The sequence below is a fragment of the Pholcus phalangioides genome, unplaced genomic scaffold (genome assembly GCF_987345545.1).
Source record: "Pholcus phalangioides strain wild (caught in Gottingen) unplaced genomic scaffold, Ppha-v1.0 ptg000022l_1, whole genome shotgun sequence".
In the NCBI taxonomy this organism is placed as follows: domain Eukaryota; kingdom Metazoa; phylum Arthropoda; class Arachnida; order Araneae; family Pholcidae; genus Pholcus; species Pholcus phalangioides.
In genome coordinates this window covers 6,228,306-6,246,374 of record NW_028301615.1, presented here as the reverse complement: position 1 = coordinate 6,246,374, position 18,069 = coordinate 6,228,306, and the positions used below count along the sequence as shown (strand labels likewise).

Here is an 18,069-nt window from a genome sequence, read left to right as displayed (position 1 = left end):
GAAGATTGTGAGAAAGAAAAAGTTTTGGAGATGAAGAGTTCTCGCATCCCAAATCATATTTCAAAGGAAAGAACCTTTAGAGAAAACAAGTTGCATGCATGAATAGTCAGTCTTGCTGCAGTGATCAGACAAAATGGTATATGTTTCATCATTGTATCTTGTTTGTTATGTACACTAAATGTATTTAAAAAATTCTGTGGTTCATATATCTAGAAAGTAAGTAGGAGAGCTGCTCTGTCAAATATGACATTGATTTTTATACTGGAATAAACCTGAATGGGAATTACATATTTTAACCCGTTAACTGTTGCAGAAAAATGCACCAATACTTCTGAGCCAGGAGTCACCCAGACCACATCGTCTTACAGCAATATCGGCCATTGCTGTTATGTACATGATTACCTGTGGAACACCTTTTATTCAATAAATATTCAAATATATATATTTGGCAATCAATCAAATAATTGTATAAGAATTCATTAAAATCACATCAATTGGCTCGCTGAATGTCCACAATGCCAGAGCATGCTGTCATGCTGATTGAATTGTTAATTTTATAATTTTAATCTAATTTAAAATCATCTACTTGTGTGCGTTGTGCAATTGTCAGAGATTATTTGAAGACTGGCATACATCTGTGTGAGAGCAAGGAGATGTGATCCATACAGGTCTATTGTGTGAAAGCATTTACTGGTCAGTAAGCGCATGTACAGCAGCAATTTCGTTTGGTGTCCTACAAGTAATCATCATTCACCCTTAGCCTTACTATGATTTCGCCAACTGCGCGCCAATGTTAGTTTTTTATAGATATCACACACAAAAAAATTTTAATATTTAATTCTGTAAGACCGTAACTTTTGTGTTCAGCTTTTTTTTGTTTGTATGATATCAGAAACAATAGATAACCACAAATTAATGTCATGTTGTTCGTGGAATGTTTCATGAATGCCAGTATAAAAATGAAATAAATAAATTCCATTGCAATTCAGTAAACGCAAATGGTGTTCACTGTTGCATATACCATGCCCCAAAACTTCAACAATTGCGACAAAGGTAATTTCTTGAGAAAAAAGTGTAGTGAGTCTCGATTTGGATCAACCCTTTCAAAAGCAGGCTTTTGTTTTGTACTCATTCAGAATAATACGTAAGCAGGGAAAAAAAGGGGTGGGGTAGGGGAAGAGTTGTATCATCTTTGCATACTTTTATTGACACGGTGGGTGCGTGGAGGATTGAATAATTATTTCAGAGCAACCAATGCACCAAAATATGAAACTTGAAAATAAAATTATTCGAATTTAAGAAAATTGGATTCAACATTAGCTAAGGGTACAATTCAACCACCTATGGGCTATAGCCTGTCCTCTTATGGCTTTGCCATAAGAGGACAGGCAGTAGCATCAACCATTTCTGTTACCTAAGCTCACTCACACACACAGATAGATTTTTAATCGAACTATGTTGACACCTTTTTCGCCGTAGCATCAATTTTACCGTGACGATTATACTGGGTTTTTTTTTTAATATTCTATAGATTGCAGGGGGGGGGGGGTGTTTTAAACCAGTCTGGTCTGGTGGCATTCCTGAGCTTCCACAAATTTCTTGCGCATTTCTGCGCTTCTGTACTTCTCAGCAAAACACGGTGTGGGGGGGGGAGAAGAGTTATTGCGTATTTAACAGTCATTTTACTGCACTTCTGAAATACTAGTTGCCCCCAACCATTTTTTTTTTTTTTTTTTACTTCTTCCCTGCCTCTGAGAAATGCTTTATTTCTATCGATACAGTACTTGGAGAAAAAAAAAAACCCTTATTATAAAGCAATTTGAACAATTTTGTACACTCGCCAGATCTATTTCTCCAGGGACTTTCAGAGTGAGAAATAAGGAAGTCAATCGAGCATAATTCAAGGCTCTTGATTATTGAATTTAGAATAACGAGAATTTTTTTGTTGGCATCAGGAGAGACAGGGCAACAACTTTCTAATTGGGTTTCGGAGCTCTCGGGTACTCTGTAAAAAGATTTTTTTTTCATATTTATAACTATATAACCAATAAGGCCAATTACTATAACTATACAACCAATAAGACACATGTACAAAAACACGAGATCGCCAAACTAGAATAAAATTGAGAGCGACGAAACAACCAAAGAATTCATGTTTTGATGCAAACGGAATGAGAGCTAAAATCGAAAAAGATGACTGAAGATGCTACAAAACAACAATCGAAGTGAGCCACTACCCAAATTCTTCTGCTATTGTTGTAAGCGTCCGTGTATTTAGGTAGTATATGCCAAGCCAATTTTTCTTGGAATTCGCCTGTATAAAAACCTTCTTATTTATCTCCTTATACGTATTATTTACTTTGTGTAAGTGAATTTTTCAGTCAAATGGATCAGAGGCTCAAAATGTGAGGGACAAGTGGTGTTTCTCAACACCTATTCTCGTGTTCTTATCACTAATTTTAAGCCCAGCAGGGTGTGAAACCAGAACTTTCTAAAAGTACTAAATCCGCGAAAATAACAATGGTCTTTTTTTCAGTTTTACTGATTTTTATTTTACTTTTTTTGGGAGAAACTTTTCATTTTCTTGGTGTGCATGTTTTGCAAAAAAAAACAAAAACATACACAAACAGCGAAAAAAAATTACAAAACACTCAACTTCAGTAGTTGAAGAAATCATTTGAAATTGACGAAAGTTAATAAACAATGATCAACAAAATCAATATATATTTTTTTATTCGACATTGATTCCTTCGGTTCCTAATGGGACTGATATATAATAGCTACATCTAAATCTGCACAAATATAGAGTAGAGAAAAATTACCTTTAGAGTGAGACAATATACCATGGGAAATCCAGACTAACTTAAGTTCTCTTATTATTTTGGGACAAACTAAGTTGGTTTGCCCTTGGTATATCATATAACAAGTGTTTCATAAAGAAAAATGCCCAAAGAAATAAAATTGTGAAGTCTATTCTAGAGAGATAGTAACTGAAATATATGAATTAGCAAGACAGGAATGTTTAGAAAAAAAATTGATGCCTCGTGAAATAATTATTACAACATCTAGACCAGTGTTTCCCAACCTTGATGTTGTAAGGGCATGGACCCCCTGTAGTGAAAAACAGTGCTCTGCAGACCTTTGTAGTAGAGAACAATGCTCCACAAACCCGTTGTAGCGTCAAAGGTCAATTTCGATACCATCCCCCCATAAAAGAGGCAAAATATTTTTTTTTTAAAATAATTTGCATTACATGAAACTTGAATTAATTGCAATTTTACAGTACAAAATGTGTCATTCATTGCAATGGTAGTAAATGAAAATTGAAAATGATCCCATGGACCCCTTGCGAAGTACTCGCGGACCACGGGTTGGAAAACATTGATTTTGACTATAAAATATCATGAAACAAAAGCATACTTTTTAATGACCCCAACTTATTTATAAGAATATATTATTTATATGAAGATATCTATAATAGAATTTTAAATTTTCCGGAGCTAAATTGACCAAGTCTGAAAAGAAATAGAGATCCTGGCTGCCATATCCTGTGCTGAAGTCTGAGAATTTTTTTGCACCCCTCTATAGTAAACTTACGGTGTAAAAATAATAAAAGATTAAATCGGGGGAAAAACTTTGACCAACTGACATTTTGTTAGGGGGGGGGGTGGCATACAAAAATTTAATTTTTTTAATTTTACGCATCGATTGTAACAAAGTGATTGCAAACAATATTCAATTAATTTAGTTTATTATATTTCCATTAGTCTAAAATTCTTCGATCAGAGAAATAATAGCAAGTAAAGTTTTTCACGCCGCGTCAAATAAATTGAGCCCAGTTAGTACGGTGTCATGATGAATCGGAGTGTTTTATTAGTGTTATAAAAATTAATGATATAAAAAACAATGGAAATGCACGTATTTATGAAGGTGTAATTTTGCATACACGCATGTTTCTATAAAACTGCGTGAGAGAAATAAAATTTTCCCAGTTTTTTGGAAAAATAACATTAACAAAATGAAACGATCTACAGAATTTATGATAATTCTTCCATCAGACCTTCATAAGCAACTTTTTCGTTTCCCTTTTTTTCAGTTAATAATATCTTACGTGTTTTTCCAAGTATTTTTTTTACTGCAGAAATAAATCACACGTGTCAAGTATATTTAATAACATTTATCTTCAATTTAAATAGTTTTACTCTCGGGTTATAAACTGTTCATACTGATTTAAAATTATTTCAGCACATGAGAAAAATTTAGTATCAGAAGGAACGAAAAATTGTCCAAGTGATTTCATATTCTGGTTATTTTCTAGTGTCTTTTCGAAAAAGGTCGCCAACACCGCGAAAAAATAATGCAACCTCCACTCTGTACTTTTCGTTCGGTATTGTTACTAACAAAAATAAACCACCTTCACTTCCTTTTATAAAAGACTAACTTTACTTAAATATAATCATTCCACTCTCAAGAAACATTCTAGTACATCAGTTTTTAAAATCCCATTGATAGGGCGTTGCAGTTGTCTTTTCCGTTCCCGCCTCTGACAAGAGCTTTCATCTTTTTCTCCGTTGGTGACAAAAGCCCACCAAAACATACCCATACCCCTTAGCTGGGCCGACTTGAGGCGGTTATGGGCATTAACCTACTCAGCCGATCTGGGCATTATAGAGTTAAAATCTGACTTTGTATCATTTTTACTTGTTTTTATTGTTATTACCTGTGTAGTTTGTTTTTTTTTTATTCTTCCTGTATTATAGTGGTTGATGTCCGTTTTAACAGTTTTCTAAAAAAAAAGAAATAATTCATTAGGAGTGATGAACGTGTAAATTCACCAGCTTTTATGTAATTTATGAAAAATTGAATACACTCCAGTGTATATTTATATAATTATTTAAGATTATTATTATTACTTAGTTTTACTTTACTATGTTGCATATGTATCAAATACTTTCGTATGTTGTCAACTATATAAACATTAACTTCCTACAATTAATACCTATAAAAATATTGGGTTTAGCTCCCTTTCCCATTTTTGAGCCCAACCAATATTTTCAATAATTTCACGTATTTGCATATTGCACGTATCATTTCTCATTCGTTAACACACTAGTCAGTTTTAAATGCTCTCTCTGTAAAATTTTTCTTATTTATGGCTCCTAAAGCAAAGACAAGCATAGAAGGAAAAAGATTAAGTGAAAAACATGTTTTTAATTCACTTACACAAAAATTCTCAAGGTTACATTCTTATCTCAAATCTGTGCAAATACTTGGCAAGCAAACAAATGGTGTTTGTATTTCTTCTTTAGAACTTCAGGTGTAATATTGTCAGTAAGGCCGGTATTACACTATAAAAGTTCTTTGTCAAAGATCATTTATAAAATAAGTTTGACAAAAAAAATTGATAGCGTAATTAGCAACATCAGGGGTGCAAGTGCCCCTCATCCATTTTGGAACAGCAAATTTCATTTTCGGAGCAGAAATTTTGAAAATGGAGCAGAACTAAACACGAACTATATCTGCGATATAAGATTTAATTTTTCTGTGAAATGCCCATAGTTTTGCTAAAAATGGTTGAAACAAATAATTCTAAATAAATTTCCTTCACAAATTTAAAATTCATTTAAATTTTTTCTGAATTATCTTATCTGTCACTAATAAAACGTGCATTACTGAAATGACAAATAAAAATTAGTAGACTCTTTCCAAATTAAGCAACATGCATATTGAAAACCTAGGCAGCAAGAATTTCTGCTGCTTAACACCAAAATCTTATTCCTCCCGATATAGCAAAAAAAGTGTGTAAGTGTGTGCACAGAATATAATAAGAGTTTCCGTGAAAAAAAAATAATTGGCTTCTCACAGAATTTAAAAGAATTATTAAATTTAAAAGCAAAATGCAGAAAACGAGAAAAATATAAATACCTTATTTACTTAAACAATTTCTCAACCTAAAATAGCATGTTAATAGATTACGAATCACGAGTCACTTTCAGAAGTACAGTATCTCAATGACAATTTTTTTCCAATTTTTTATGCCCTTGAACATAAGATTTTGTATGTCTTATTCCATTAAAGCATTGGATGGACAGATTTTTCAATGTTCAAACAGACTTTCTTTATTTGTTAACAATGAACTCTCTTTCACTGTCTGCGTTACCATATGCTGAAGATAAAAAAGCCTTCACCAAAACTGGCAAAATTTTGAACTTTGGGCTGCTTTCAAAGTTACAAAGTTTGAATATGTCTGCCCAATATCTATCTCTCTATTCTCTGAACTGATCTCACTTCATGTAATTGTTTGGATTGTAGTGCAACCCATTCATCACACATAATCAATAGTTCTGTTGGTGATACAATGTTAAACAACATCCCAGCAATACGTGAGGGAGTAATGTACCATCCCAGCAATGCACGAGAGGGAGTGCAAAAAACAAGAAAGGGTGCAAACATTTCATTCTCTCCAACAACATACACTGCTGGCCACCGTAAATGCAACACCCTGAAGGAAGCATGCAAATAATATGAAATTTACAACATGCATTAGCGGAGGTGAGATATGCAAATGATTAGAATTTCAGCGCAGACGCACATCACACGCGGCTGGGGCGCCACTTCAAAGCGCTATTTAAGGCTTGGAGATTTCGACGATTTGAAGTACGGCAATTGTGTTTTTCTTGTGGTTTTTTCAAAAAAAACGATCAATTATGCCTCGTAGAAAACAGCGATCATCTTTTGATCAAGTATCCGAGTTCGACAGAGAAAGGATAGTGGCCTACCGAGATTGTGGATTATCTTTCAGGGAAATCGGTAGTCGTGTTGGACGAAACCAAACAACTGTAATGCGGATATGTGATCGTTGGATGCAGGAGGGTACGACGGACCGACGTGTTCGATCGCATCCACCTCAGTGCACCACTTCACGTGATGACAGGCGTATTGTGCGTATGGCAGTGACGGATCGCTCAGCCACATCATGAACCATAGCACAGCACATTCAGTCTGTACCGCATCATCCAGTGTCTGCGCGTATCATTCGACGCCGTTTACAGCAGAGTGGTCTGTCCGCAAGACGTCCATTGCTTCGTCTACCCTTGACGCAGAACCACAGACGTCTCCACCGCCAATGGTGCGATGAAAGAAGGATGTGGACGGTACAATGGAATGAAATTGTCTTTACTGACGAGTCACGCTTCTGTCTGCAACACCACGATGGTCGAATTCGAGTCTGGAGACACCGTGGAGAGAGGATGCTGAACAGCTGCGTTATGCACCGCCACACTGGTCCTGCACCGGGTATTATGGTATGGGGCGGTATTGGATATCACTCTCGCACTCCTCTAGTACGCATTGCCGGTACTTTAAAAAGCCAGCGCTACATCTCCGAGGTGTTGGAGCCAGTTGTCCTTCCTTACCTTCAGGGCTTGCCCACAGCCATATTTCAACAGGATAATGCGCGACCACACGTGGCACGCATTGTCCAAAGGTTCTTCGTCAATCGCCAGATTGAATTGCTTCCCTGGCCAGCTCGCTCTCCGGATCTTACGCCGATAGAAACATGTGGTCCATGGTTGCTCAACGATTGACCCAGATTATATCCCCAGCTGCCACACCAGATCAACTTTGGCAACGCCTGGAAGCTGCTTGGTCTGCTGTACCCCAAGAACACATCCAAAGTCTCTTTGAATCAATGCCGAGGCGTATGGCAGCGGTGATCTCCAACAATGGCGGCTACTCTGGCTACTGATTTTGGCAGGAACCACACTTCACAGAAGTCTATAAATTTAATCATTTGATGCTTGGTCAACATGTTATCTACAAAATAAATATTGTTGCGATATCTCTTGTCTGTCTTGGTGTTGCAATTTGGGTGGCCAGCAGTGTATTTTGGAAAGGTAGGACATTAATATAAAAAAGGTATCTCACAGAAGTTATGTAAAATGCGCACATGCTCCTAGTACAAACTCCTTCCTCTGACTATTGTTAAGAGCATGCCCCTCCCCCACCAATACAGTGGTGGACCGTGCGGCCATATTGGGCGCCGCTCAAGGAGGGGTGCCCAATGGAGTTGAAAGGGTGGAAAAAGGTTTGTCGACCAAAAAAACTTGGTCAGTAGCACCAAAAAAAGTTCTGCATGGGTAGAAAATTTTTTCCCTCGAGCCGGCCCTGTTCACCAAATCCGGTTTTTTGCGATGTAAAATTGTTACGATTGGCAACCACCGACGATAACCACACGACCTCATAGTGGCTAGATGACAAAACTATGAATATATTAGCTGGAGTTTTTACAGATCCAATTTTTTCCCAAAGATCTCTGAAAAATTTCGGTAATTTAAACGAGTAAACCAATCCCCTTTTCGATGTATGCCATCTTTGAACGCCGGTTGGCAGCAGAGAAATTACTGTTATTTTCAGTATATAACCTATAACCAGCAGGAGAAAAAACTGTCTCCGAAATCGGAAAATTTGGTATATTCATTCAAGGACTTTTATAGCCCGCCGGTTATACCAATAACAGTACAGGACTTAATACTTCAAGGTAGTATAACTACTTTCCAAGGTCACGAGATAACGCGATTGTGGTAGATGGTGGGAAGTGAAAAAAAAATTGAAGTTTATCCAGCCCCGTACCTTTTTCCGTGTCTCGGGAAGAACGTGTCCCGTGATCAAAATTTTCATATTTCTTTTTCTTAAATTAAGGGTATTTGATGTACAACAGTGCATTAGCGGTACCTCCGAGAACCACAAACAAGAATTGGCGCAAATGCGCAGGGATTTGGCGCTATGGCGCACCGTGTAGCAAGAGAACCGTTTCGGCACAGTTTGGCGCAGCTCTTGCACCCCTGCAGCATTGATAAAAAACGCTCTTTATCAAAGTTTCTTTTACCAAAGTCAGCCTCCTCATCCAATATTTGAAAAAAGATTAATGTTGATGCTTTCTATGCTGCAGTTTGAATTGCTCAAGTTTATATACTATGTACTTTGCGATTGGATAAAGCAATTAAAAAATGAGTGGTAGGTATCAATTGTGTGGATATCCAAGTTTTCGTCTCGATGAACTGAATTAGTTCATACGATTTGAACTGTACAAAAAAATATAAAAATGATTTTAAATAAACTAAAGAAAAAAATATTTTTTTGCTTCCATCATATACTGAAGTCACTGGGAGTTACAAAGACCTTGATTCCCTATGTGAATATCAGAGATTTGAATTTCTCTACCTCAACGGTTCCCAACCGGTGCTCCGCAGAGCCCTTATGGCTCTACACACTTCCCAGGGGCGCGGCCGCTCGAGAAAAAAAAGTTAATTTCAAAAAAATAATTATGAATACTTTTAAATAATAAAAATAAATCAGTAACTTTGATTAATAAGTAAAAAATATGCCTATGGGGCTCCGCCATAGAAATTATATGCCAAAAAGGGCTCCGCTAGTCAAAAAAGGTTGAGAACCACTGATCTAGCTGAATGCAAAAACAGCAACAAACGTTTGGATGCTTATCGGTTATAACGAATTCGATTCCGCCCTAGTGAATCTGCAATACAATAATAAATTAATGTTGAAAATATCGTTATAACAAATGGACATACTTATATCTATGGGATATAAGGGGTCGCATCTTCAAGTAATACGTCACCAATCGTGGGGGGGGGGGGGGTCGCATTTGCTGACTTTTAATGACAAGGTGGAGGAGGGGGGTGTTAAAATGATTGTGTGAGCAATAGAGGTAGGAAAATATGAAATTGGGTTGTGTATGTTTGGCTGGTATACACTATTTACCAATAAGTATTTGGACACCTGTGATAGAAAAGAAAAACTAACTTTATTCAAAATCAATAGTTGGTAGAGCCTCCACGAGAGGCAATTACAGCGTGAACCCTCCGGGGCATACTTTTCACAAGTCCTTGTGTGACGGCTAGTGGTATTTTCTTCCACTCGGCTTGGAGAAGACATGTCAGTTCCTTCACCGATTTTGGACGGGTAGGGCACCCCTTAATTCGGCGTTCCAACTCGTCCCAGAGGTTCTCGATAGGGTTCAGGTCTGGGCAGGCCAGTCCATTCGATGAACCCCCATTGGCACCACATACCAAGCCTTGGTTAACCTCGCAGTATGACAGCTGGCATTGTCATACTGGAAGTAACAGGGGTCCACCCCGTAAAACTGCCACAACGTAGGAAGCACATTGTCATCCAAAATAGTGCAGTAGGCATCGGCGTTGACCTTATGAGCCCATGAATGGGGACCAAGGGTGCCAGTTCATACCAGGAGAAACACCCCCAGACCATAATTCCACCTCCGCCGAACTTGACTGTTGGCACAATGCATTCTGGCAGGAGACGTTCTCCAGGCAGACGCCAGACCCTGCCATCCAAACGGTAGAGGGTGAACCTTGATTCGTCGCTCCATAGAACCTGTTTCCACTGATCTACGGTCCAATTTCGATGTGCTTTGCACCACATTAACCGAGCAACGCGGTTGGACTTTGTGATCAAAGGCTTATGGGCAGCAGCATGACCATGAAAACCAATCAGATGTGCTTCCTTACGGATGGTATTCATTGAAACAATACTCCTGGATGCCTGTTGAAACTCCTCGCGGATGAGGGCCATCTGTTGGGTGCGGTTCTTCCGAATTTCTCTGGATAGCACCCGTCGGTCTCTATCTCCCAGTTTCGTTGGTCTGCCGACTCGGGGCAAATTCCGACAATCACAGCTCACCTTCCACTTCTTAATCACATAGGCCACTGTTGATTTTGGGTACTTCAGCTCGCTAGATATGTCCCTTAAGGTTCTGTCATTTTTTCAACTGCGCGGCATCTTGCATGCGACTAATGCCGATGTTGTTTCCTACACGATATATACCGGTGGAGGGCATGACGTATCTCAGGACCGCAGATATCGTCATTTGCATAGGTGTCCAAATACTTATTGGTAGATAGTGTATAAATGAAATTATAAATACTGTACTTTGTGAGACCATCCACCCCTTTGGGAAAGAGCGCAAACCATCCCAAGATGGTCTCTCTGAGCGGTCATGTCTGTCTGTCTGTCTGTACTTTGTGAGAAATCATATATGTAAATTAGAAGGCCTTATACTCAGTGCCGTCTTACCACATGGGCGGCCAGGGGGCCTCACAAAAATGAAATGCGGTTGCAATTGGAACCGAGACTCATCAGACCAGGCAACGTGTTTCCAGTCCTCAACAGTCCAATGTCGGGGCGAGGCGTAAAGCTTTGTGTCGTGCAGTCATCAAGGGTACACAAGTGGGCCTTCGGCTCCGAAAGCCCATATCGATTATGTTTCATTGAATGGTTCGCACGCTGACACTTGTTGATGGCCCAGCATTGAAATCTGCAGCAATTTGCAGAAGGGTTGCACGTCTGTCACGTTTAATGATTCTCGTCAGTCCCGTTCTTGCGTGATCTTTTTCCGGTTGCAGCGATGCCGTAGATTTAATTTTTTACCGGATTCCCGATATTCACGGTACACTCGTGAAATGGTCGTACGTGAAAATTCAAATTTCATCGCTACCTCGGAAATGCTATGTCCCATCTCTCGTGTGCCGACTATAACACCACGTTCAAACTCACTTAAATCTCGATAACCTGACATTTTAGCATCAGTAACCGATCTAACAACTGTGCCAGACACTTGTGTTATATAGGCATTGCCGACCGCAGTGCCGTACTCTGATTGGTTCCATATCTCTTTATTTGCATACGCATGCCTGTACCAGTTTTTTTGCTCTACAGTTTATTTGTAATTGTTTCCGCAAATATTGACCACTCATGGCCCTCACATCCTATAGCAGGGCCTCTAGGCTGGAATCTTTTGCGGGCCCATTATGGTGAATTTATAAAGTGAAAAAACAAAAAAATGATGCGAATCATCTCAGGGCTGGAGCCTTGTCAGCCCCACCCTTGCGGGGGCCATGAACATCTGGCGCTTGCTGGGGTCTGCGTCGTTTATTCCTGGGGTTTACAAAACCAAATTGTGCTTAAAATGAACACCTCCCTGATCCCGCATTGTCGTCATCTTGCCATTTCATGTATTCAACACTCCCTCCTTTGATTTGCTTCCTGTTGTTGCAATTCTCGGAGGTCCTCAACGCAATGCCCGAGGGCACCACGGCCATCAAAATTACTACAACGGATATTGTTAGCAACTTACCGGCTTTTTTTTCCCCTAAACCAAACGTTTCTATACGAAAAAAGAAAAATTGTTTTTTGCAGACTGTACACACTGAACACGTGCATTCAATTAACAATAATTGGATCTGTCTGCCTTTTCTTTACTCAATGAAAAGGGAGCCGCTGATAAAAGCATACAATGAGTGAATTGTCAGTGGTTCAAGTCCCTTGCTATTTTTTGAGTACATATACAGTATACAATATTTGGGGTCAAAGCTGTATTAAACAGATCCTTCAGAATTTTGGGGATCTGTGGGTGCTCGATCACCTGCGGTAGTTTGTGACATAGGTCCGAGCAATCCTTCACCCCCGAACTTATTAAAAGTCAAAATTTCCTCTATAAGAACAAGACAAGAATCCACAAGTTCAAAATGCTCCCGACATCCCTGGTGTTAAGAATACTGCCTTGGTTGGGATTCAGAGGCTGCTAATTTGCATCAATTCAATATAGAGGGTCCGGAACACAGGCATGACCCCCGCTATGTCACTATAGTAAAAAGTCTACTCTGCGGCCCGTCTAAGATCCCAACCTGCCCTGCTTTAGGGTGAGGATTCCACGAATAAATTGTTCAGACGGAGAACTCCAATTTTCTTTGGAACCTCACAGATATATGAGCGAGGAATGGCGAAAAAAATGTGTAATTTGAATTTGACGAAAAAGCCCAAAAATGGGACATTTTTGTTGAAAGCGGTACGCATGGCCGCACCATATATCGAAAGTTAGGTGGACGCAGCGAGCAATACCAATCATTTTTGACTTCCGGCGTCCCTGCGAGACCCCTTTAAATGCAGGGCCCTGTGTGGAGTATCTGTCACGCATCCTGAGGGCGACTCTTGTCAATTTAATCGAATACTAGATATATATGTTTAATAAATACCCAAGGTTGTTTGTAGGAAAATTATTATCTGCCATACATATACAACACTGTCCAACGCCTGAGTGAGACATCATGTGAAGCCTGAGTGAAACATAATGTGAAGCCGACACCAATCTCTCAGATAACTTAGTTGTGTCTAAATGGGGCTGGAGGAGCACCTTTCTCTGATAATTAGTTAATACTAAGAGTTGAAAAATTTAAAAAATAGTAATTCTTTTGAAGTTTTCAATGGCCGAAATACCCAAGTTTTACAGATACCTCTGAAATTCACTAGTAAACTTAAAACTATGTTAAAGTAGGCATTTTTGGTACGAAAATTTCAAAAAAGGCACTTTTACCAAAAACGTTACATCCTGAACTTCCGGGCTCTACTTATTAAAAAGATTAAATGAAACTTTTTACTTTTTATATTCGCAACAATATAACACCACCTTTCGTTTGCTTGTGTCACAACGTATCTAGATTCTGACAGGGTGGTGTTATTGTGCGAGTTAATTTTTGAAAATGTCTGAGTGCAAAACACTATCTGTTGCTTCAAAAATTAAAGCCATACAGTTGGTCAAGAGTAGAAAATGGAAAAAAAAGTGTGTTTTTAAAGAAATTCACATTCCTTCAAGTTTGCTATCCACAATTTTGAAGACAAAAGAAAGTTTTCAGATGGTGAGCATGAAGAGAAGAGATTCAGAAAAGGATCTCGTACTGATGTGGAAGCAGCTCTTTTCAAATGCTTTGAAGAAGTGAGAAGGAAAAATATTCCTGTGATTACCGAAAGAAAAAGCGTTACATTTTGCATGCTTACAAAATTTGGAGTTTGCCATGGCATCATATGTAAATTAATTTCCGGCGAAAGTGCTTCAGTTGACAATGAAGTTGTTGAGAAATGGTTAAAAACCAGTGAAGGACTTATTTGTTGTTATAAACCTGCAGATGTATATAATGCTGATGAGACTGAGTATTTTATCAATTGCTTCTCCCAGAAAATTATGGCTTTCAAGCAGGGTTGTCGTGATTTAAATCCACTGATTTTTTTAAAAAAAAAATCACTGATTTAAATCAATTTTTTTTTCAGATATGAAAAATTATCTGTTGTAATTGAATAAAATTATTTATGCAGCCCTAAACTGATTTAAATTTTTATTATAAATCATTTTAAATATCAAATAATTTTAATATATTTTCAAATATTTTTATAATATAATACAGTAGACTCTCGGTAACTAGACACCCCAAAAGTATCGACAAACATGTCGAGTTAGCAGGGTTTCACTCTAAATTTTTGTCCGATCGTTTTTGTGTACGCAATTATAACATTCTAACAATTGTATTAAATAAAATGCTAATTCTCATTAATTTTAATTCAGGGTTGTTTCAAAATAGAATCAAAACATATAAAAAAAATTACCTCATAAAAAATAATCAAGTACATTTGCTTATTTTTCTTTCCGAAGAGAAAACAAAAATTCTTCTACACTATTCAGTTTATATTACGATTGCTCTGCTTTTTCCTGACTGCATAGGAAGTAATGTAACACACATCTAGTGGTTTTAGAGACTGTGCACACAGATACTTCTTCAAAACATGAAGCACTTGCTTTGGGTGATTGATTCTAGAATATAGTGGTCTGCTTAAAGTCCTGAAGTTACAAGATCAGAATCAATACTAACAAATTCATCGTTGATACAACCACCCATAGTGTTATTTATGCTTTCTCACTTAATTTACACTTAATATGGGAGGAATTTCTGGAGAAATAATCGTTTTCTAAAGACTCAGAACAAAAACCAACATGACGGAAACAGTTCTGAATTGTGGCACTCGTGCCTGAGTTCCATGCAGAATTAATCATTTCAACTACATCTAAAACAAATTTTTGCATCCATTCTAACATCCATAAATTCACAAATTTTTTGTCTGTAATTTTCTGTAAAAAATTTTCATACTTAAGATAATTCCTAATTTCCTTGATTGAGACTTCTTGCGAAATCTTTTGCTTTCTCTTGAATTATTGATCCTGATAATGGGATTGAGTGAGATCCAGGGATTTGAAGCACAAAAGAGTTGCTTCCTCTACATCGCTGAATGCTGATTTCTTATACGTTTTCTGCTTGGTTTATAACAGGGTTGGATTTTTGCCGGCAAAAAGTGGAAAAAACCAGGCAAAAATGTCAAAAATTATTCTTTTTACTTTAAGACATACCAAGCTTAGTTTTTCAATTATAAAATAGTCTTTTGAATATAAAAATGAATATTTAGCAACCAAAAATATGAAAACAAAAATTTACTATTTCATTGAGGTCATCATTCTTGAGAAAGCAAAGAGATGATTGTGATAACTATTTTTTTAACATTGCATAGCAAAATAGGAGTTTTGAAGAGGTTTCCAATGAAAGTTTATTCCTGATATCAGAATGAATGATTGAAAAGTTTGAGAATGTCCTTTCTATAGCGGCAGAACTAGCAGGACAAATTTGTAAATGTGCTATTAGTTTGCAAAAATCCTTCGAAATGTCACAAACAGATGAAATACTTTCCCACCATTTGTTATATCCCAGCAGAAAAGTATGTTTCAGGAAATGGTGATTCCTTTAGATGAAATTTTATTGCTAGGGGTATGTAAGTGGGACCACTTTTAACCTCTGTAACCACTTTTGAGCATTTTCTTTTTGTTCATAATTTAACAACTCTCCTCTGTATTTCGGATGTAATAAATATGCAACTAAATGGTATGGTAGAACTGCTTTAGTGAAACGCTTTTGGATTTAGATTATATGAGTCATCAAAACAGATTTTTTTAGTAGAGAGCACAACAGATGACAGGAATCTGCCAATGTCGAATGACTGCTCTGTATGCTATTTAAAGCACCTGAAACTGGTTTCAACTGCAACAGCAAATCTTTAGATTATAATATCTTAAAATATTTACAATGTTCGAGTCAATTTCTCTTGAGTAATCATTAACAATCTGAGTATAGGAGCTGTGATTCTTAATGAAAGTTTCTAAACAAATTATTTGACTGTTCCAGCAAGTACTGCAGGGTAATTGTGGTTTAACATAACCTACACATTCTTTGAGCCAAGCACCTGGAGAATGATGGTTCCTGAAGTACTTTTGTACTTCGATCACATGTTTTGTAACTGTTGATGGTGTTATGTCTTGACCAAGAAGATTCAGCCAATGAGCAGAGCATCCATACGTTATAAGTTCATCAGTATCTTTCAGTTCAAACTGCATATTTTCCATATTCTTTGCATTGTCTGTTACAACACTTTTTATCTGACATTGAAACTTGCTTTGCAGGTCTTTTATTATGTTTCTGCATTTTTCAGTTAAATATTCAGCTGTTTTCTTCGTTGCTCCAGAATCTTCTGCATGCACAAGATATGAGTTTTCCTCGATCTGGATACAAGCTGCAGTAATTGGATTATTATGTAAATTGCTCCAACCATCTATTATTAAAGTTGCACTTTTGTTGGATACTGCCTTCTTCATTTCCTTTTCCATCTCACAATGAATGTTGGTGAGGAGGTCATTTGAAAGAGCTTTTCGAGATAGTGGGCTATATCCTGGGCGCAACAGTTTTAGCATATTTTTAAAAAGCTAATTTTCCACAACCGAAAAGGAAATATTACATTATAAAGAACTTTGCAATTGTATCAATTTTATCCTTTTCACTTTTGCTTGTCTTTCGAACAAATACATCTAAAGATTGTTGAATACTTCTAAATTTCTTGATAGATGGATTTTCTTCATCTTGGAAATCATGATTTTCAGTGTTTAGTGAAATTTCTCTTCCCGCTCTATCTTCACATACAGAAGTTGAAGGTTCATAATTGCATCTGGAAATATGTGCTTTCATTCGTGCAGCTTCATTACTTTGCACATGACCACATTTTTTACACTTAGCTAAAACTTTGCCATCACTTTTCAATTCTAGGAAATAATGCCATATATTATCTCTTTTTCTTCCGCTTCTGATAATTTTTAATCAAAAATTATAAGTGATTAAAAATTACAATTTACTTATCAATTTAAAGATTTAGCAAAAAGGGATAAATACATAAACTACTGAGGTTTAAATAATGAATTTGGTCTATGATAGTGACCAGTACTGCAATAAGAATGGGAATAAGAATGTAGCAACAACTTGCCAAAACCAATGAAAGGAGCAGGAATTAGTATTTTCCTCCAGTCCCACCCCATTCTACTGTGATGCACTTCAAAAACCTATATAGTTGTTTTTCCCACTCCTATGTTCATTGTATCCTAGCATTATTGTTTATAATAGTGGGTTGTGGTGAGAAAGAAAATATGTACTGATAAAGGACTTAGGCAAGCTGCTTGACTGGTTTAGTTTAAAATGCTGTACTTTCATAGGTCAAGTCAAAATTATCTGAACTTTTTCCATTAACCACTTTACTGATGAAAGGTGTGTTATCTTTGTCCATTCCCAAAAAATACATAAAAGCTTTCATATCTGGTAATCAGATGACACAGTTGGGAAAAAGGAAAAAATAGATTTACACCCTAGTACTTTTTTTCCCTTCTAGTGAACAAAAAGAAAAAAAAATAAGGGCTTGGCCTAATTTATTCAGAATACAGAACAGATATAAGAAGGAGGCATTTATTTTTGTTACAGAAAAACATCAATTTCACAGATCTAAACAAAGATTTCTAATCAGTTTTGGGGATTTTTACTTCATCTTAAAAAATATATACATCTAAAACATTTTTTTATAGATTTGTTATCAAAAATTCATAAGTAAAAGATTTTATGGTTATCCATTTATAGAATTCAAAACAGATAAATCCAATTTTTTAATTCTGTGAATTTTTGCCACTGCCAAATATGTGGCAAAAACTATTTTTGCCGGGATGGTTTTTACCATGGTTTTTTCCACTGCGGCAAAAACATGCCAACCCTGGTTTATAAGATTCAATGCTGAAAAAAAAAAATGTCCCTCATTTTTAGCAAATATTGAAATGATGTTTCGTGCAAC

General features: G+C 37.0%; 1 protein-coding gene across 1 annotated transcript in view; it reads left to right on the top strand.

Moving 5' to 3' along the window:
• The window catches only part of LOC149069405 (coiled-coil domain-containing protein 174), a 149,366-nt gene extending 149,230 nt beyond the window's left edge, over positions 1-136 (top strand). Inside the window, exon 10 of the mRNA XM_089249641.1 lies at positions 5-136. Coding sequence (XP_089105767.1) covers positions 5-102 — 98 coding nt within the window. The 3' untranslated portion in view covers positions 103-136. The remainder of the gene's footprint in view (positions 1-4) is intronic.
• Positions 137-18,069: the final 17,933 nt, after the last annotated feature.